The following is a 20,581-nucleotide window of genomic DNA, read 5'->3' on the forward strand; positions in this document are numbered from 1 at the left end:
ATCCGCTTTATTTAGTTAGTGGAGTATAATTATTCAGATCCAGATAAATCTACGTGATGACATGAGTCATGATTGTTGACATTAATTTAATATAATTTTAAACAAGTAAGACTACAATTGAATTATTCCACTTACAGCAATGGCAGCTACCATAGTCATTTGTCTATTTTTTACTTCCATTTTTGTCCTTCAGGTTGTCATCAGTGAAAGTAAAAGTGTGTGAATATGCAATGCCTAGTCTCGAACAACGTTAAACAGTTATGCTGAGTAGTTTTAGGATACGCATATAAAGAGCTGGATTTCGGCAGCACTGTCTGAGGCAGATCAACATCATGAAGTTCTTTCATCAGCTACAAGTTCTTCTGTGGAAGAACTTCGTGTTGAAGAAGAGAAGTCCTGTAAGTTAACGCATTCTGTTGTTTCCCCACGCTCTTGTTTGTGAAGTATTATATTTGGCTGGATAGGCTTTCTCCGGCAAAGACCTAATATCCACTTCCTTAGGCCCCCTATGCCTTTTTATTTTTATTCTCTGTAAGATTCTAAAACAAAGAACTTGGCTCGATTTATTTCACAAGCACTGTAACACAGTTCATTTTAAGATGAGTTGTGGTATTGCCATACTACTGGTAGTGATTTGTATTGTGACACGTCACACTTTGCTTTGCAGTTAAGATTGATTCACACTTAACATGAAATTAGCTCTTTGTGAAATTACCTTTGCTGGACCAAAATGCACAGCGCTGATTATTGCCTGTTTTCATGGAATTTCTGTTTCAATCATAGGGCTGCAAAATGTTAAGAAAAGGCACAAGAATTGTTCGAATTGGTGTTATACGACTAGGGCTGCTGGATGGCCTTGTAATCAGGCATTTGTAGCCATATAGGTGTAGTCCCCAATTCAGATAGGGCCTAACTCATAGATTTTGCGACCATGTTGGCTTGAGTTTTACCCAAATAATCAAAATACCCATAACATGTACACTTCTGATATTTATTCCAGGTGACAACGATATTTGAAACCCTGATCCCGTTGGTGCTGTTTGTTATACTCCTCTTCATTAGAAGGAAGCAGCCATCAAAACCTGTGGGTCAAAGTAAGTCATGACCTTTGACACCAAATCCCTGACCCACATTATAAATGGTAACAATGTCCAGGAACTACATGGCTAGTATTAAGGGGGAGCCCTAGGTTATGTTTTAAATGTACGCATCCCCTTTAAAAGGTGATCTCTTTCCTGCTGCTTCCAAGGTTGTATTTTAAACTTGGGTGTGATCCCTGGCTACACGGGCCCGGGAGCTAACGGTTCTGCCTGGCACCCCCTTTCCAAGATATTGGCAGTGTAGGGAAACCACCGACAGTAGGGTTAGATGGCTCAATTACTGGTAGAGTGCCGGTTATTAAATTCAGAGGTTGTGGGCTTAAATCCTGCCAAGTTTTCCTTGTTGAATCTAAGCTTTATTTGAGCTTTTCTGTGACATTTTCCCCTGTTGTTGTTGGTTTGTTGTTGTTGTTATTTTTCCCACTGTGCAATGAGATTTTTGCTTTCAGGTATCAATCTGATTTTGTATTCTCCCCCCTCCCTCCAGCCTACTTCTCAGCGATGCCACTACCATCCTCTGGAATCATTCCTGTTCTACAGACGTTCTGTCCGTCGTATGAAAGGGACCCATTTGGATTCCCTAACCATCCAAACTCTGGGTAAGAACCTCCACTTTCTATCAAAAAACAATCTCTACAAGTAGTGACCCCTAAATTTGCCTTTTACAAATCAAAATGGAGGGTTAACAAAATGTTAATTATGCATAGCCTTGACTAGCGTTAATTCATCAGTATAATATTTTGGTTTGGTTTCATTCCACTCCTTAACTTGCAGATTCAAATTTGTCTGTTTAGTTTAGTTGTGACCAAATGGTCCAAGTAGTTCATTGACCCTTACAGTCACAATTTCTTCTATTCAATTGTCATGAAGTGAAGGATTTAGAAGGACTGGGGCTTGTAGGCCCATTATGGAGTGAAGGATTTAGAAGGACTGTGGCTTGTAGGCCCATTATGGAGTGAAGGATTTAGAAGGACTGGGGCTTGTAGGCCCATTATGGAGTGAAGGATTTAGAAGGACTGGGGCTTGTAGGCCCATTAATCAAATCCACAGGGTCAGAATTCCATAGATTTGCTTCATGTATAAGCACACAAGTCAAATAGTAGTGGAGCACAGAACACTTTTGCTGTTTAATAAAGGTTAAGTTTGCATTGGTTTTTGCTCTGAAACTGATCTATATTAAAGCAGACTCAGTACTTTTCTGAGGTTTGTGATCTTTTGTTATAGTCAAACTAGCATACTGTGACTGTGTTTTTTGTTATTAAGCAGAACATGTTTCAGAATTTTTTTTCTGCCCATGATGTTTTCAACTTTAACCCACACATGAGGGTTTATTGAGGCAAGAAAGATGTCTGACAGAGCCTAGAACACCATTAAAAGGATCTATTGATGTGTCTTATCTTATCATGTTGACCTTGTAGCTTCAATATTCAGAGGTCAAGTTTCATTGTTCTGTCAGAAATGTCCGCGATTACATTTCATGGTATGTGTTGTTTTTGGTCTGAAAGCCTAACAATCAGACAACAATGAATATCCTTCAAGACCTTCTTGGTTTCATGTTTTCTACAACTATGAAGGGGACTGAAAATACAATGCATTCAAACTGTCAAAGTGTTCAAAAGTAGGAGAAGAAAATCTCACAAACCACATGTAGCTTTTGAAATATTTAACTGCTCACTCTTTCAAGAAAATAGAATAAATATACACATCTGTACATTATTTTGTGTCAAATAGAAATAAATTAAAATCAATACTGTCAGACAACTCTGCAAAATCTAGAGCCAGCGAAACATGATGTTATACTCCCTCCCATACATATTGTGTTGGTTTTGTTTCTGTCTTGGGGGGGGGGGAGTGGCTTCCTTCTCAATTCCCTAAAACAGGCTCTCAAGGTGAATGCCATTATAACAATGAGAAAAGAGGTTGGTCAGAGAAAGAAAATAATCATAACAAAAGTTTCAGAGTGGAGCGTAATTTAAATTAGGTCCTAGTTAAACTCATTTTCCTCAGACATTTTCTGCTTAGTAAAAACCTCACAGATGATGTGTGTGGAATGGTTACATGTTTAATGTAGGCAGACCCGCTGTTATTTACCTCCTTGTCAAATTATGTTGGCAGCTCTGGTATAGCAAAAAGTACAACGATAACTACACTTGTTTCAACAGCCATGTTGAATTCCATTCATGACAGTGTCCTTAAAAATAAATACATTCCACACTGCAGTTAAACAATTCTGTTTCCATAATGATTCTATCAACATCTCTTGGACAGCTGGAACCCCCCCCCCACCCAACCCCAAACTGCAAAACATGTCCCATATGCCTCTTTTAAATGTCATGTGTCAATCCAGGAAAATTTATTGTGCATATTGAGAGAGAGAGAGCTACATTTGTAGACCATACATTGCATATTGATAGTACACAAGTCAGATGCATACACACAAGGCCAAGTACCAATGTGGTTGTTATTTTGGACCTACATGTACAGTTACTGTGCAAATAATCTGTAGGTCTCTGCTTACAAACTGTGTACGTATGTAAACATGCCTGAAACTCTGCAATAATGTGCGTTGTAGGCTGTAGTAGATGCATTACATTTGCCATTACATGCCCTACAGTTCCTTCAGAGAAGATGCATTACATTTGCTAGCCATAGCATACATTGTACAATACAAGATGGTAACATGAATACATACTATGCAGTCAGGGCTCAAAATTTACACTGGTCCCCAAGCCTGAGGCCAGTGGTTTTAGCATTGGACCAGTTTTAACTCATAGACTTTACAAGTCCAGCAGTTAAGTATTTTTGTTCAACTGCTGACTTTAAATCTGATAAATTCTGTTCAATTCTGTTGGGTATTGAAGAATACTTACCCACAACACAACTAAGATTAATCTTGTTACTGCTTGCATTCAAGTTTAAAAAGTTTAATTGTTTTAACTAAAAAAGTGTAGTCTAGACCTATGGATTAGGGGTATTCTCAGGGGACTAAGAACAGTTTGTTTGTTGCTGAGTGTGTCCCTTCAGTCATACCTACATGTAGCTCTCCCACAGTTTCAACCAATCTAAGGGGTCAAAACCTCAACCTCCATGCATGATTAGGAAGAAATTCATCTCTGGGAAACAAACTCTATAATCCATGTTAAAGGTAGCATCATAGAATGGTTTTTTTCTTCAGTTTATTATGCTGATTTATAGGCAAAATTCTCAAGAAAAGTACAGTCAAAGTCACATGTGAAAGTTTCTGCTCCATTTAGTGCCACTTATGAAAAAACCTCTAGTCAAGCTAAGAACACAGTTATTGCAAATGAACTATTTTCATTTGTCATAAAGTGCACCTGGATTCTCAACAGAATATTATCAGACTCAAATACAACATTTTAACATAATTTTGTAAATTAATATAAAGATATTGAATTGAAGAACACAACATTGCTACATGTCTGGCCGTGAGTTCACTTGCCTTGTGCTAAAATCACTGGCCTCACCCTCAAACCTACACTCCTGTCTAAATTTCAAGCCCTGTTTAAAAAAGTCTGCAAATCTTCAGCAAGCTTGTGAGTTGTGAATATTGCTGGCAATCACAGAGCGATCCGACTGTCTAGCTTCATTGGAGTAGCCTTGAATATTAAGCATTGGAGCTTGAAATAGACATCAAGTGTAATGGTTGACTGAATACAGTGAATAAATAAACACATGTTGAAATGATGATGAAAACCTTATTTTGGCTTCTTTTCACTGTAGTGTCATTGTCATCATACTAACATGTCTTTATTTGTCTGAATGTTTAATTTGGGCAAGATTCTTTGTTAATGACTATCCAGACAAGACATTTAATATAGTAATTTTTATTGAAAGCCTAAGGTATGGTAATATGGTAGTAAGTATCCTACAGAGTTATTTTGTCTGATGTGCCCCTTTCAATTAGAAATCAGAAAAAAATATGTCAATAAATTTGTCTCCAAATATTGTTCCTCTAAGTCCCTAATGCACCTTTTTTAGGACTAGAAAAAAAAGAGATGGGAAAATTAGGGGATCGGAAAATACAGCAAGCTTCACATAAAAATACTGACAAAACTAAAATGAACTCATAAACTGTAGACAGATGAGTTAGTATGCGATACTTGAATCAATCAACCATGACTGCCCCCTTAGCAACCTTAGATGCTTTTCCACATTTCAGCTGCAGCTACATGGAATGAACAAGCTCTCTGGGCTGTCAGAATATGTAATGTAGTGGAAATAATGAGAAGAGAATTTCATTTTGAATGTCATATTCTTGAAAGAATAACATGTAATCTTCCACATGAAAACATTCTCTTGCAATACATGTAATGTCTGAAATAAAAAAACACCAGGGGTCGATTTCACAAAGAGTTAGGACTCGTCTTATCTCGAGTTAGGACAAGTAACTCGTCGTAACTTAGGATTAATCTTAAGGTCTGCATGCTACAGTGCAGGGTTGGGACTCTTCCTAAGTCTTAAGTTAGGAACAGTTTTGTGAAATCGACGACAGATTAGTTTATGTTGCGCATTATTTCCCTCAGTCATTGTCAATTGCTAGTTTGCTACTGAAAAATTGTGACAAAAATCATTAAAATTAGCCACATCTGGTTGTTTTGTAAACAGACTTTTTAATTTTGGTTTTGATTAACAGTGCAACAACAGTTGGTCGTACAAATTCAAATTGGTCTCGAATTTTCACCAAATGCGTATGTAACTGCACCATGATTGCGTGCACACACAGAATCCATTTACCGGTAAAGAGAATTTAAAGAGAAACTATGTCATTATTTGTTTAGTCTGGAGTAAATTTACTGCTATCCTCTTGTTTGCTAGACACACACATGTAGGGTTTGAACTTTATACACTGGGATGCAGGCTTTAGGCCAGTCATTTCAGCGTTGGCGATAAGTCACAATGCGACAAGTCCAGCAGTCTTGTATTTTTCAATTGAATAATACATCCTCAACAATGCAATATCTTCAATAATTAATACAAAATCATGTTGACTTTTTAAAACAATCTGATAAAAATCTTGTTGTTAAGTGAAAAAATGCAGATGGTCACATATTATTTAAAAAAATATCAACAATATTAGTAATAAGACACAGTTATTAATGTTGATAGCCCTTCTATCACACTTGAGGGTTCTCAAAGTTCATGCAGACCTGTCTGTTTATGTTGATACAATAGAAGGATATTCTGTAAACAAAAATAACTATTAGTTATTAGCCAATTTGGTAATATATCTTTCTATAAGATAGAAGGGCTGTTCTTTTAAGTTTAAACACCCCAGGTTTTATCTGTCGTTGAGACATAAAATGTATTGTAAGTGGACAATTTTAACACCCAGTTTTTTATTTTAATAATAATCATAATAATAATAGCCACCATTTATAAAGCGCATAAGCATCAGCATCAATGCGCATGTAAAAAAATATATATATTTATACTTAAGCTACATATAAAAAGACAATTTAAACATACCTTAAATGCAACACACATTAAAATGTATACAAAAATGAAGGAATAATAAAAGTAAAAAAAAAAATAACTGTTGACACTGTCAAACATTAAACACCAAAATACTAAAATCACCGAATATTAAATCAAAAAGGGTAAAGAAAATTTGAATACCCTTTTACCAAATCGTTTTTTTTTTACCAAATCCTGGCTATAGTCTGTCTGCCACTCTATGTATTTATCCATTGGCTTTGCAGTACAAATGGATATTTATTCAAATTTAAGAATCACTCATGGGATTCAATGGGAACAGTCAAATCCAGACCTTGTTTACGGAATGTGTGATTGACACTTTTACTGCCTTTATTAATGCATCAGACATTTAAGCTAGATGGAGACTAGAGTGGTTTTATTTCATTTTCATTTTGTGGATTTTTTGACATGGGTTTAACAGTAGACTCTGTCCCTGCGTTTTGGATAATTATGTTTCCATGACTACAGCTGTGCACAGCAACTTAAAGGGATTGTTGTTTTTTGGAGGATTTAATACAGATTGGGATATTCTTTCTGTAGTTAAGTCTTGTTTCCAATTTGTTTTTGCCCTTGTGATTTTAAATAACATGGAAAGTCGACCAGGTCAGCCCTTGTTTTCAATAAATTGTTCCCTCTTTTTTTGTCCAAGGACCAAATAACATGTCTGATAATAATATTGATAATAGTACAACAGTATCTGCTAGATCACAAAGACCTATAAATGCAGTTTACAATTTAAATAAAGTTACATTATACCAAGATACAAGAGAGACAATAAAAATCAGACCAGCTATAAACAATAGTTACAAATTATTAAATACCAATATATAACGAGGTAAAACGTCGGCTTTATCTGCCAATTTGTTCATTCTTCCTTCTGTGCCTTTATTTTCCCCTTGTTGGTTGATCATGTAAAAGTAATGTCAGTGTATGTGAGTGTTATGTCAACTTTACCAATCCAGTATATACCTTGAAATGGTTGTGAATTATTTTGAATGAAAAATGCAAAATAATGTTTTTATGTTTTTCTTTTTCGTCAGGGTTGAAGATTTCCTAAACCAACTTGACAAAGTAGTGAAAGAGAATAACCTCTTCAATGACGAGTTCTCATTGGAGCACATAGCTGTAGAACTGGACGCCTTCCATCAACTCATAGGAGATGATAGGTCCATAGAGCAACACTTTGTAGATGCCCAAGGTTTGTTCAATCTAGTGGATTCTAGGCGTTGATTCTATTCTATATGCTAGAACAAGAAGAACAGGTTACATAGTTGGCTAATAATAAATCCTTCACAAACAAATGTAAGTGTGATTCATTAACTTCTGCATCGGACTGGAGTACTAGGGTGTTGTTGTTAGAGTATAGATTCAGGTTTTGGTCATGGCGTTTGTATACTCAGCGAGACATGATATTTTGGTTTGTGTTTCAGTTGGGACTGTAAAGGTTGTACGTCTCTTGTGTTGTGAAATTGACCTACAAGGAACCAAGTTCTTGTTACAGATTTATATTTTTAAATATATGAATTGTTCAAATTAAATTCAAAGTTTTAAAAATCAACATGTATTTCCATATTGGTGAAAAAGGAGAATTATTCACAAATTCAGAACAAAGACAACCAAGCCAAATTTAAGCCAAAGACAACCAATAACTGGTTGATATTTTTTTTAATAAAACAAAGATAAATAATGAAAGGCCAATCCCATTATAATTGACAATTGAGAGGGCAACCTGATAGTCATCTATGTACAGTTGACTTTAAAGTAGAGCCAACATTGTAGGTATAGGAGAAACACCACTCTATTCATTGTGTATTGTATCATGCCTGAATACAGTACGCCCTATTATTGTCCGGAGAAAAAAAAATTACCATGTGTAAATTTGTTTTTTTCTAAGCTTTTGATTTTCATATTTCAGTTTGATAAATTCATATTTTTGTTGGTTTATTTGTTGTTTTGCAGACTTTAGTTTGGGTGATATTCTGAAGAATGCAAGCGATCTGGAATCCTACTTTGTCCGTAATCTCAGTATACCAAGATCAGATGCTCGACAAATTCTGGACAAAAATCTCAATGTGACGGAGGTAAATCCAAAGTTGCAGTTTCAAATCCCTTCTCTACTCAATTGTTTTTTAACAGGTCTTGAACTTCTCTCTTGAAGGGGCACAGACATATGTCTCCAGTTAGGGGCGCCTCTATGAGGAAAATGTTAATTTGTATTGGAACTTTGTAAAGGGCACCACAGCAAAAGCACAGGGCACCTTGGTAATTGCTGTGGGTGTCGTAAGTTAGTTCAAGGGTTAGTGCTGGGTAGGCCCGCCTGACATGCCCATTGGGCTACAACACTGATGGTCATACATGTATTACTACTTTGTGATTTCCTTTTCTGTTATATCCTTTCTGGCTTTTAAGCCATTGCCTTCAAAGCGGCTTGTTGTTTACGGCCCTATGCCTGGCAACTTCTCAAAGAAAATACATGAAAATCTTACAAAATGTAGATTAGCCCCAGAGAAATAATTTGTCTTTGTTGCAAACTAAAACCCTTAGCTCTTCAACTTGCTGTATGGCTACCACCCTGAGGATACACCAACTCCCCTCAATGCCACCTTGATGTCTTACAACATCACTGACTTTAAGACATTCCTTAACCATCGACTGAAGAGCCAGTGTTGTGGGGCAGTCTTCAAACGACTGCCGAATGATAAGCTGTATAGCTTTGATGGATTGCTGGGTTTACTGACTCTGCAACCAGTGGGTCTCCTCACCAAGCTGCAGCAGGATCCAGGTTTTGGTCCGTCACTTAACGGCACAAATCCTGATGTTGCCATGCAGCTAACTAAACAGTACAAGGTATAGTTTATGTTTTCTTCAAGTTCCAGATTACTTATCTTTTACATACATGGTGAAAAATGTTACAGGCAAATTTATTGATGATTCTCGTTACATTGACCAAACTGTTTTTTTTCCAAGGATATGAGTAACTTAAAATGTTGGAATTTGTTAGGCTGAACAAGTCTGATTAGCAGAATGTTTGTCTCTAGTCCAAGCTTTTTTGTCTTGGACAGCTCCATAGAGCCGCAATCTGAAGCGACTGGAAGGGGAGACCATGCACCAAGTGCCAAAGCCACAAGGGTCTTTTACAATTTTTTTTTTTTTTTTTATATGTTTTTCTTTATAAATCTCAAATGTTGCTACCCTTGCACAGTCTTATACCTTGACTTCTCTATTGCAGAGGGTATTGCTTGGTCCTGCAGAGCTACAGGACGTCATGTGCAATAAAGACACAATCACAGCACTCTATGACACAGATACTGGACAATTAAACAACTCAGTAAGTCAAAAACAACTAGGTGTGTTTTTATTTATATTAAACTAAAAACTCTTAATTGTTTGTATGCCACCATTTACTTAATGCTACTTTCATTATCTACTTGCATTAGAGAGATAATCTGGCCTCAAAAAATAAATGCTTTTAACTTCGCTTCCTAAAACAAGAGTTAATGTGCTTACATAGAATAAAGATCTTCAGTGCCCCTTTAAATGGTTTTCTTCTCTTTTTCAGGGCCACGTCATGAACGATCTGTGTAACAGGCAAGATGCTCCCATTGTGTTTGAGCAGTTATCAGAGGTCTTAAAGGAGCAGTTGGACTCTGATGCCCTGCTGGAAAAGGTACATCAGTCGTGTCAATAGCAAAATGACCAGGGTCATATTTTCTTTACCAAGATGTGTTGAACAATTGTTGCTATGCACAGAAAAATGAAATAAAACAAAAGCCAGAGAGTTTCAAGGGATTTATATAAGAGTCAATAGACTTTATTGATGTTTCTTACCGCAGTAATTCAAAATAAAAATGTTTTTTTTAATAGCTCAAAGCGCTTAATCCAAAGGTAACAATCCCCTTTAATATGAGTGGGAGTTGAGATAGGAAGTTTGACTCAACAGTTCATATGTTAAACAGATCAACATGTATTGCTTCATTTAATTACAGCTAAATATAACGAGTGATGACCTTTTCGAGACTAGAGTTAAAGCACTAGCTGTTATAACAGAGGTAAGATATTGTTAATGAAGGTTAAAGGGGTTGTATCCACAAACAAACACACACGCCTGATTTTGAAATTGGAGTCCAGTATGGATCATTATTGGACAATTGACAATTCTTGGCCTCTTTGTCCAATAAGGCATGTGTCTACATCTCTGTTGTTTAAAAGTATTCTTATAGAATTTTCGGAGTGTGGGATGGACAAGTTTCATTGTTTTTTTTTAGTTTACGATGAACAAATATCAAGTGACAAAATCGAAATTTAACTATTATTATTGTATACATTTGTCTTCTTGTAGCTTCATAAGTTTGCAAAATTCCAAGAAACGTTGAAGGATCTTTATAACTTTGCGCTGGACCTGCCTGGAGATAGCTGTCCTGAGGACTCCCTCCCAACCACGATAGAAACCCCACCCGCATCAACAACCGATTACACTTCAGCCATGAAATCATCCACCTCTACTCAGACAACCCATGACAATGATTGGGTGAGTTAACTCATTAATATTCATGACCGCACTGATTGGGCGAGTAAACTCATAAATATTCATGATCCTACTGAATAATAATTGGATTTTAATAAAGTCAAAAGTATTTATGACTCAATTGAATAATGATAGGCTGAGTTAAGTCAGAAATTTGTATGAGTTTCTTTACCAGCCAACCTTCAACAGCCAAAACAAATAATCATTTTGAAGGACAATTTCACCTTTGTGTTTTTTGTAAAAACAACGAAAATACCATTTTGTTGTCAGGATTTTGTTAACTTATGTGTTGGTTTTATTTTGATTCTGACAAACGAAAAAAGAAACAAGAGTTGTAGCTGCATCTTGCATTACACAGAAGGATTTCTCTGGAGGATTGGTACTGGTATGGGCTCTTTCAGATTGATGCTAATAATAAAACAAAATAATTATTCCCCATCCAGGATGCTGACACAAACTCTTCTGGCTTGTTCGATGATGATATGTACAATTCAACAACACCTAGAATGAGTTCATCAACATTCAAACCTGAACCATGGATTGATCTTGAAGATTCGGAGGAAAGAAAACCAGGTTAGTAACAGTCCAAGTTGCCCAACTTTCTATGAAAGTGGGCCCATGAGTCAGTAGGGACAATTGAAGTCAAGTCCAAGTTGCCAAACTTTCTATGAGAGTGGGCCCATGAGTCAGTAGGGACAATTGAAGCCAAGTCCAAGTTGCCCAACTTTCTATGAAAGTGGGCCCATGAGTCAGTAGGGACAATTGAAGCCAAGTCCAAGTTGCCCAACTTTCTATGAGAGTGGGCCCATGAGTCAGTAGGGACAATTGAAGTCAAGTCCAAGTTGCCCAACTTTCTATGAGAGTGGGCCCATGAGTCAGTAGGGACAATTGAAGCCAAGTCCAAGTTGCCCAACTTTCTATGAGAGTGGGCCCATGAGTCAGTAGGGACAATTGAAGCCAAGTCCAAGTTGCCCAACGTTCTATGAAAGTTATATGATACAGAAGTTTTTTAAGCGCTGTTTTGTTACTTAAAATATTGTTTCAAAGAGAATAAGCGTTGTGGTAACATTTGTTTTTTAAATAAAGCCTTTAGCAGAAGCTGTTTTAAAACAGGGTCATTAGCATAGCAGTCATTAGCATAGCAGTCATTAGAATAGCAGTCTTTAGCATAGCAGTCATTAGCGTAGCAGTCATTAGCATAGCAGTCATTAGAATAGCAGTTCAAACATCAAGCTGTAACTTTTATTGATGCAAAGAGGGTAACAACTGATATATGATATTATACCAACATTATAGATGATGTGCATATTCTTTTCAGTTTAAATAATTAAATCAAGCCAATGTAATCATAAAAGAAACATTTCCGTATTCAACGATTTACAGAAAACCCCACAGATGAGAAATCCCAGAAACTTGGGCAGCTTTACAAGCTATGGGCTAAGATGCAGTATGGTCTGTGTGGGGAAAGGTTAAAGGTCAACGATGAAGCCCTCGCTAAGGGAGATTTTAAAGCTATGCATCTCAACAACCATCAGAAGAAGAGTCTTGGTCTTCTACTTCATGTCCTCTTCAGTCATCCTAAGATCTTCTATGCCCCTAACACAACCGATGTCAATGACTTGATTGATAAGGTGAGCCTAAAGTCACCCCTCGGGTTGACCTGCGCTTTGCTAGTCTGCAACAGAACCCTAAGGATCGAGCAGAAAAACTTATGCTCAGGAGCCAATATCATATCAGCAGAAAATTCTGCTTAGCAAATTTCTTTGCTCAATAAAAAGTGAGTGGAGCACCAGGTGCAACAACGGATACTTTATGGAATGTTGGCTGGTAACCTGTTTTTGCTAAGCAAGATTTTCCTGTGCTTAGCATTTTGTTGTGCTTACAGGCTTTATGATATTGGGTCCTGGTCCCTATCAATGAGATATCGTGAGAATGTCGTGGAACAATTGAGTCACTGCAGTTTTGAGAAACTCTGGGGATAACCCTGATATCGTGTGAATGTCGTGGAACAATTGAGTCACTGCAGTTTGAGATATCGTGTGAATGTCGTGGAACAATTGAGTCACTGCAGTTCGAGATATCGTGAGAATGTTGTGGAACAATTGAGTCACTGCAGTTTGAGAAACTCTGGGGATAACCCTGATAAAGTTTATCTTTAAGGTCAGACAATGGAAACATGCGTGACACAAGTAACTCTCTGCCAATTGACCCAATGAGGTTGCTGTTTAAGCGTATAACATTTTATGCAAGGGGTCTACAGAAATGAATATCCGATTGCCTCTTAAGAGAAAACATCAGTTGACAGATTCTTGTTATTATACCAGGCGAGTGACATGATCCACATGATGCAGAATATCACAAACTATGCACGACTCTGGAGGAACATCTCTAGGGAGATACGAACCTACATGCACATGGACTCCACCCAGCTCGCACTCAACTGGCTTGGACAAGTAAGTACATTTGCAGAGCTCTTCAATACATTAAAATTTTTAAATTACCACTGAGCATGACGCCCTGGGTCCAGTATTATACTAAAAAGAGCCAACTCGCCTCCTCAAGAGATTTAACAAATGCTTTTACCCGCAAGTTTACTATTTGTAGTTGATTCTTATGTTAAAATTTTTTATTTGCTAAGCAAAAGCAAGCAAAATAAATCTGTGCCAAGCCAAATTTAGTGCTTCACAAAATCACAGTGGAATTGAAGTCATGTTTGCACCTTTCAAAACGGATGTTCTGAATTTGACAGGAAAAGAGATTGTTAGTGATTGTTGATCAGTATGGATTCGAACCTACGATTCGACATTGGATTAATACGTCAAGCAGTGCAGTGTATTCAACATTTTCAATTGAGCATTGGCCCGGTAGGAATTTGTAATATCCTATTTGTGAATATCCAGTGTGTTTAAACGATCAGCAGTTCATACCCATAGGTGGGATTCGAACCTCAAACCGATAAACACGTGTAGGTGTGACAAAAACATAATGTGTATAATGACATTGACTGTTTGTACCCATGTATACATTGTACAGGTAAAGCGTATGAATGGTTCCCATCAGGTGAAGTTATTGTCTATTTTTGTTTACTCAGTTCTTGAAATGCTATTTCTATGATGTCTCCTCTAATGATATATAATAATGGTTTTTCACCTTTACCTTTTTTTATCCTCTGATTGCTCAATCTCTCTCTTATCTATGATTGTATGTGTGCAGAACACATTGTTTCCCCTTCAGTGGTGAAATGTTATGCAAACATGAGAAATTGGCTGTGAAACTTTTGTGCAAATGAAATATGGAAGAAGCTAGTGACAAAGTTGCTTCAGTACAGAACCATACTAGTTCTCTAAACACTCTCTGGACCACTGGCCAGTCTAGTTATTTAGGCATTGAGCCAGTTACATCACAACTGAACAAGTCCTGCAGTCCAGTGTTTTTCCAAACTCATACTTTGAAGGCAAACTAATCTATACTTTTTCTTTCAAGTCAAAACTTTCTTTTATGAGTTCAGCACAATATGAAAAAGATAATTTTTTTTACTTGGTCCTGTTAAAAGTATTTGTTGTCCGGTAAAAGTGTTTTAACTACAAGACATGCATAAGGTTTGGAAATTTAACCGTTTAACCATTTATCTGTCGTTTAACATCTGTTTAACCGTTTAATCATTAACTGAAATGCTGAAATGCATTTACAAATTGTTGAAGCAGAGAGTTAAATGCTAAACGGTAGACACAAGTTCCATTTAACCGTTTAAATAAATAAACGTAACACAACCCTATACCTGCCTTCTTGAGAAAATTATCATCAAGTTCCCTGCTGTTGTTTCCTCCGTGGTATTTTAACTTTACGGCAGTGTTATGTGGAAAGCATGTCAGTGCAACTTAATTTTGTAGAATGCAAATTGTATATTTTCAAATTATTCACTTTGGTCTCAATTAAGCAACGCATGACAGCAAGTGTTCTTGCAGCCTATGGCATGTTTTATTTGCAGCATCAAGCATCAAGCATAAAGGATGGGTGTAACTTTACACTTACTCTTAGGAAAATTGAAGGAATCAGTGACTGTCAAAAATGTATGTGCACTTTGGCTAGCTACATCTAGCAACTACCACCATTTAAGAAATCAGTGACATCAGATATGTGTGCACTTTGGCTATCTAGCATCTACCACATTTTCCATTTGTTTCAAAGTTTTCTTCAGGATGGCTAATATTCCATCTTCTTTAAAATAAAAAGTGGGCAGATAGGTTCATTAATATATATATATATATATATATATATTTTTTTTTTTAGTCTCCAAGAAAGCCACTGCTACGCATCCTATCACATCCTGTAGTTTTATTAGTCAAATGTTGTTTGATAAAATGGATATTGGTTTCATATTCTCCAGATGGAGCAAGATTTCTCCAGTCATCCCATGCTCCTTCAGAACATCACCATGGTAACCTCATCTGACCTAGCAGAGCTCCTGATCAATGATTCCTACATTAACGTTACAAGTATAGAGCAGCATCTTGACGTCATTGATAACGCTGCGTGTGGATGGCTGAATCTAGCTGGCTCGGTTGACTTCAATATCTATCAGGCGTTCGCTGATGAAGAGTCGTTGATAGAGTACATCTTGAACGATGCACTGGAAGAAAATGTAACTGTCTTTGCTAGTAAGTACTCATTGTCTTTGCTTGTTAACATTCCTTTCTTATTGTATAAAATAATGTCTTGTTTCTTATTTCGTTTGGCGATAGTAAGGACGCAGTTGCTAAAAACATTGAGATAAATACCTTTGTAGAGCCTCGGTCTCTTTCATACTTCCAAGGAAGGGGTTCTATTTTGCCGAAAACATTTTTGTAAAGTTTACAGTAAAGTGTTGAGATTTTTCATACTTGGAAATTAAATTGTTTCCTCTTTTCAAAGGTCTTGTGTTTGAAGTGGATGATGAGGGTAAGTTACCTCCCCACATTGTCTACAAGATCCGCCAGAACGCCTCATTCACTGATCGTAGCGATCTGATTCGTCGACGATTCTGGGCTCCCGGCTCGAATCATAGATCAACGTTGGGGTACTACACATTTGGCTTTGTGTGGATACAAGATATCATTGAGAGGGCCATTGTGAATAAATGGGTCGGACGTAGAGTGGTGGAACCAGGCAACTATGTCCAGGAGTTTCCATACCCGTGTTATATCAGAGACAAGTGAGTACAACTTTCTCTCTTTTTTATTCAGTTAGGCAACCAACATTTTTAAACTTGACAGTTCTTACTAAAAAACACAGAAAACATAGGAGAAAAGAGAGACCCCAGAAACCCCCATCTTGAGCCTTGAGTTGTTGTACTCTCCTAAAAGCATTGCTGTTGTCCTGAAGAGGGTGGGTTGCAAAATCCATTTATTTTGCTTTATACTTATGCTGTCAATATTGTGCTAATCAGTTGTGTTATTGCAGTTTGTCCTTGGAGAGATTGGAAGCTCAATCGCTCTTTTAGCTGACAGTGCTTCTCTCATGCAGTGACTGCAGCCACTGGTAGCCCATAAAACTCTTGTAGTTAAGTCACTGTATGACACACACAAACATTGGCGTAACTTGCTTAACGAAGCAAGAGCCACAAGTGGGACTTGAACCCACACTCTGCTGATTAGAAACACCAGAGCTTGAAATTGATGCTCTTAGCCACTCGGCCCGGACATGCCACAGTTGTGTTTGATTATTTATCTAGGATTGTTTTTTATTTGTTGATTGATGTGGATTGATTTTCTTGACAGTTTTATGTTTATTATTGAGCACATAATGCCGATGATGTTAATCGTATCCTGGGTGTACTACGTAGCTATGTTTACTCAGAGTATCGTCTACGAGAAGGAGGCCAGACTTAAAGAGGTACGTGAAGTTATTTATTTTATTTATTTATTTATTTATTTACATATCCAACAGCTAATGCACCAATAATACTGTGATATGAAACAAAAAGAAATGCTCAGTTTAAGATGTGGCTGGAAAACCCCAAATGGGGAAAATCCATGGTAGTCAGGTAGGGACTGAAACACGAGCAACAGCCACCGGCCCAACTTTTATTTGGATTGTGCCATCTTTTGTTTGTCTATCATTAAACTCAATGGAACCCAGAGTGAGGCAGGAAAGGAAAGTAGTCTGAGCCCCTTGATATAAGTTAGACTCTTATATGCATTGTAAATACAGGGAACTTGACTTTGAGTTTGTCTTGGATCTTAATAGGTGATGAAGATGATGGGTCTTAGCAATGCTGTCCACTGGGTAGCTTGGTTCATCGTTGGCTTCACTCAGATGTCTGTTACCATCGGTGGTCTCGTCTGCATCTTACACATCAGTAATATCCTCGTTCATAGCAACCCATTCATCATCTGGCTAACAATGACTGTCTTTGCCATGGCAACCATTTGCTTCTGGTACGTATAAATTGGATCAGAATCTACCAAATAGAAGTTTACTCCATCAGCAACATACATGACATAGGATTTAACTGGTTCAGATCGAATCCTCAAGTAAATTTCTTATTCATAAACAAGTTGGAACATTGAAAACAATAACGGTGACTTGGTCTCAAACGGCCATTTACAAACTTGCAGGGTCGATACAGGGCTGGCAAGATCATTTTTTATTTCTTAAAGGGCAGTTGCACTGAAAAAATCTTAAAGTCTATGGGAAACATTTAAAATGGCAACAAAGCTGAGACCAGGCCTCGTGAGACCATGTCTACCGTGGTCATGTCCTCCAGGCTTGATGTGGATATATGAACCTAAACAAGATTGTCCTCTTCTTCTCTCTACCGTGGTCATGTCCTCCAGGCTTGATGTGGATATATTAACCTAAACAAGATTGTTCTCTTATTCTCTCTACCGTGGTCATGTCCTCCAGGCTTGATGTGGATATATTAACCTAAACAAGATTGTTCTCTTCTTCTCTCTACCGTGGTCATGTCCTCCAGGCTTGATGTGGATGTATGAACCTAAACAAGATTGTCCTCTTATTCTCTCTACCGTGGTCATGTCCTCCAGGCTTGATGTGGATGTATGAACCTAAACAAGATTGTTCTCTTCTTCTCTCTACCGTGGTCATGTCCTCCAGGCTTGATGTGGATGTATGAACCTAAACAAGATTGTTCTCTTATTCTCTCCATTGTGCAGTTTCCTTGTGAGTGTATTGTTCTCTAAAGCCAAGCTAGCTGCAGCTTGTGCAGGTATCATCTACTTCACTAGCTATGTACCCTGTCTATATATCGCTATTAGAGAGGAGAGCTTGGCGTACGTTGATATATCCAGCACCCTCAAGACCTGTGTGGTGAGTTGGGATTAATATTGAACAAGTTTCATGTCGCTGTTTACAGTTTGTGTGAAAAAGAACATTTTTAATATGCCGCATTTTCTTAATTTGGTGTTTTGTTTTAAATGATATCATTATTATATTATTTGCGTTGCTCAAACACCCTTACGGATTCTGTATGTTGGGTCCTGCTAATGTTCTGAAGAAATTCTCAGTGGGATAGCACTAGAACAAAGACAAACTTGTGGGTAGCATTGTTCCATCGTTAAAAGTACTCTGTATTAAGTTGGTGTGTGTATAAGGGCACACATTTGTTGAACCAGTAAATAGAGGACTTTTCTATGTTCTCCCATTGTTTGGAGTTCATTCATTCTGGTAAGCATAAGATTGTCGACGGTAACTTCTTTTTGTGCTTATAGGCAGCTCAATGTAAAATTGATCCCATGGCCCAAGTGCATACAGTTTTTAAGCACAAAATTCTGCTTTACAAATCTCTTTGCTAAGCGAAAATTGAGTTGGGGCACCTGTCACAACAATGCAAACTTAATGTATTTTGACTCGTACCAGGTTTTTTGCTCAGCGTGCTTAGCACATTTTTGTGCTTACAGGCTTTATGAAATTGATTCCTGATAACAGTAATATCTCCAGCCAAATTATTAAAGGATATTTTTTCCATACAGTCTCTACTGTCTACCACTGCCTTTGGTCTTGGTGCCCGTTACTTTGCTCTGTATGAAGAGAATGGTGAGGGAGTCCAATGGAATAACATCGACAGGAGCCCAGTGGAACATGATTCATTCAATCTGCTACAAGTTATTATTATGATGCTAGTGGATATAGTGATTTACTGCTTACTGGCATGGTATATTGAAGGTGTACATCCAGGTAGGTACACAGGGGACTAGACTTTCAGTAACGGTGCAGCTATCTTATCTTTCTTAGAGGCTTGCCGAAAGAACAAAAATATTTCTGCATATATTCCTGCCCAGGTAATATTAACAGGAAACCAGTCACAAATTGGACATGGGACATACCGTTTTTGGCTGGTAACCTTTTTCTGGCAAGAAAAATTGTTTTGTGCTGTGCTAACTTTTTAAACAGTTATTTGAAGCTGTGCCCATAGCCCTATCACTTTAGCAAACTGATTCATAAACTGCTATACATGTAGTATACGGGGCTCACAACTCTGAAGAGAAAAACACATGAAAATATTCATGATTTTGAATGATTTACCCATGACTTTTATTTCTTCAGGATCATACGGTCTACCCCGACCATGGTACTTTCCACTTCAGCATTCCTATTGGTTCGGCCATCGTCATGGAGACCAGGAACACACATGTTGTTTTGACTGTTTGATCAACTGCTGGAAAGGTCGACCTGCCCCGCTGTCTGTAATGGAAGAACGTCAAGCCAGCACCATGGAGAATATGCCTAATGGTAAGCATTTCTGGTTCATGGTGAAGCACCCTTGTCTATAAGGTTTCTTCAGGCTGCTCAAGTATAATGTTGTTCTCTTTATAGAATCATCATCGTACACTCAGGCGTATCTGATAAAGACTTTGACATTATTTGAGTAGGGTGTGCTCAATTACAGGTTCAAAGACGGTAGCCAATCCTGTGCTGTGCATTTTCCATTGTTACGTCACAATTTTACCTCTAAGATGGGGGCTTCATGATGTCAATGCGTCTATTGTCAAATCTCTACTTTTTAGGCCCAATTACTGTTTCAGTACAACTTGCTGGAAAAATAATAATAGGAAACAGAAATTTGGTTTTCTTTTTGAATTGATGTCAATGGTTTGGCTTTTCTGGTTGAGTGGAAATGCAGCCATTAGTGGCCTATTTATAAACAAGCCACCTGTGGCTGCTTTGGTGATGTATGTACAAGCCGCTTGTGCCCACTGTGGTATCTAAATGATTTAGTGTACTTTAACATTGTGCTTGGTTCATGTTGAGGAGTTCTAAGGAATCATGATTGGTTTTTATGGTTTGTTTGTTCTAGGTTCGTACATGGAGGCAGATCCTACACATCTACCCCTTGGTGTGAAAATTGAACATCTTAGCAAGGTAAGAGTAAAAGATCAACTTTTAAAATGGGTCAAGAATTGCCATTGTTGAGGAATTTCCATTGTGATTATCTTGGTTAATTTCCATTGTGATTATCTTG

At 37.5% G+C, this 20,581-nt stretch overlaps 1 protein-coding gene across 3 annotated transcripts in view; it reads left to right on the plus strand.

Annotated features, from left to right (window-relative positions):
- LOC139948215 (ATP-binding cassette sub-family A member 2-like) overlaps nt 1–20,581 on the plus strand; it is a 113,878-nt gene that overhangs the window by 74,518 nt on the left and 18,779 nt on the right. For all 3 annotated transcript variants that reach the window (XM_071946294.1, XM_071946293.1, XM_071946295.1), the window contains exons 2-22: nt 194–398; nt 1,001–1,094; nt 1,588–1,699; nt 7,637–7,794; nt 8,556–8,677; nt 9,141–9,443; nt 9,826–9,924; nt 10,156–10,263; nt 10,583–10,645; nt 10,936–11,124; nt 11,565–11,694; nt 12,505–12,752; nt 13,446–13,574; nt 15,509–15,779; nt 16,033–16,312; nt 16,878–16,992; nt 17,347–17,537; nt 18,276–18,429; nt 19,092–19,296; nt 19,666–19,851; nt 20,417–20,481. In XM_071946294.1, coding sequence (XP_071802395.1) covers nt 333–398; nt 1,001–1,094; nt 1,588–1,699; nt 7,637–7,794; nt 8,556–8,677; nt 9,141–9,443; nt 9,826–9,924; nt 10,156–10,263; nt 10,583–10,645; nt 10,936–11,124; nt 11,565–11,694; nt 12,505–12,752; nt 13,446–13,574; nt 15,509–15,779; nt 16,033–16,312; nt 16,878–16,992; nt 17,347–17,537; nt 18,276–18,429; nt 19,092–19,296; nt 19,666–19,851; nt 20,417–20,481 — 3,288 coding nt within the window. In that variant the 5' untranslated portion in view covers nt 194–332. The remainder of the gene's footprint in view (nt 1–193; nt 399–1,000; nt 1,095–1,587; nt 1,700–7,636; nt 7,795–8,555; nt 8,678–9,140; nt 9,444–9,825; nt 9,925–10,155; nt 10,264–10,582; nt 10,646–10,935; nt 11,125–11,564; nt 11,695–12,504; nt 12,753–13,445; nt 13,575–15,508; nt 15,780–16,032; nt 16,313–16,877; nt 16,993–17,346; nt 17,538–18,275; nt 18,430–19,091; nt 19,297–19,665; nt 19,852–20,416; nt 20,482–20,581) is intronic.

The sequence above is a fragment of the Asterias amurensis genome, chromosome 15 (assembly GCF_032118995.1).
Source record: "Asterias amurensis chromosome 15, ASM3211899v1".
Taxonomy (NCBI): Eukaryota; Metazoa; Echinodermata; class Asteroidea; order Forcipulatida; family Asteriidae; genus Asterias; species Asterias amurensis.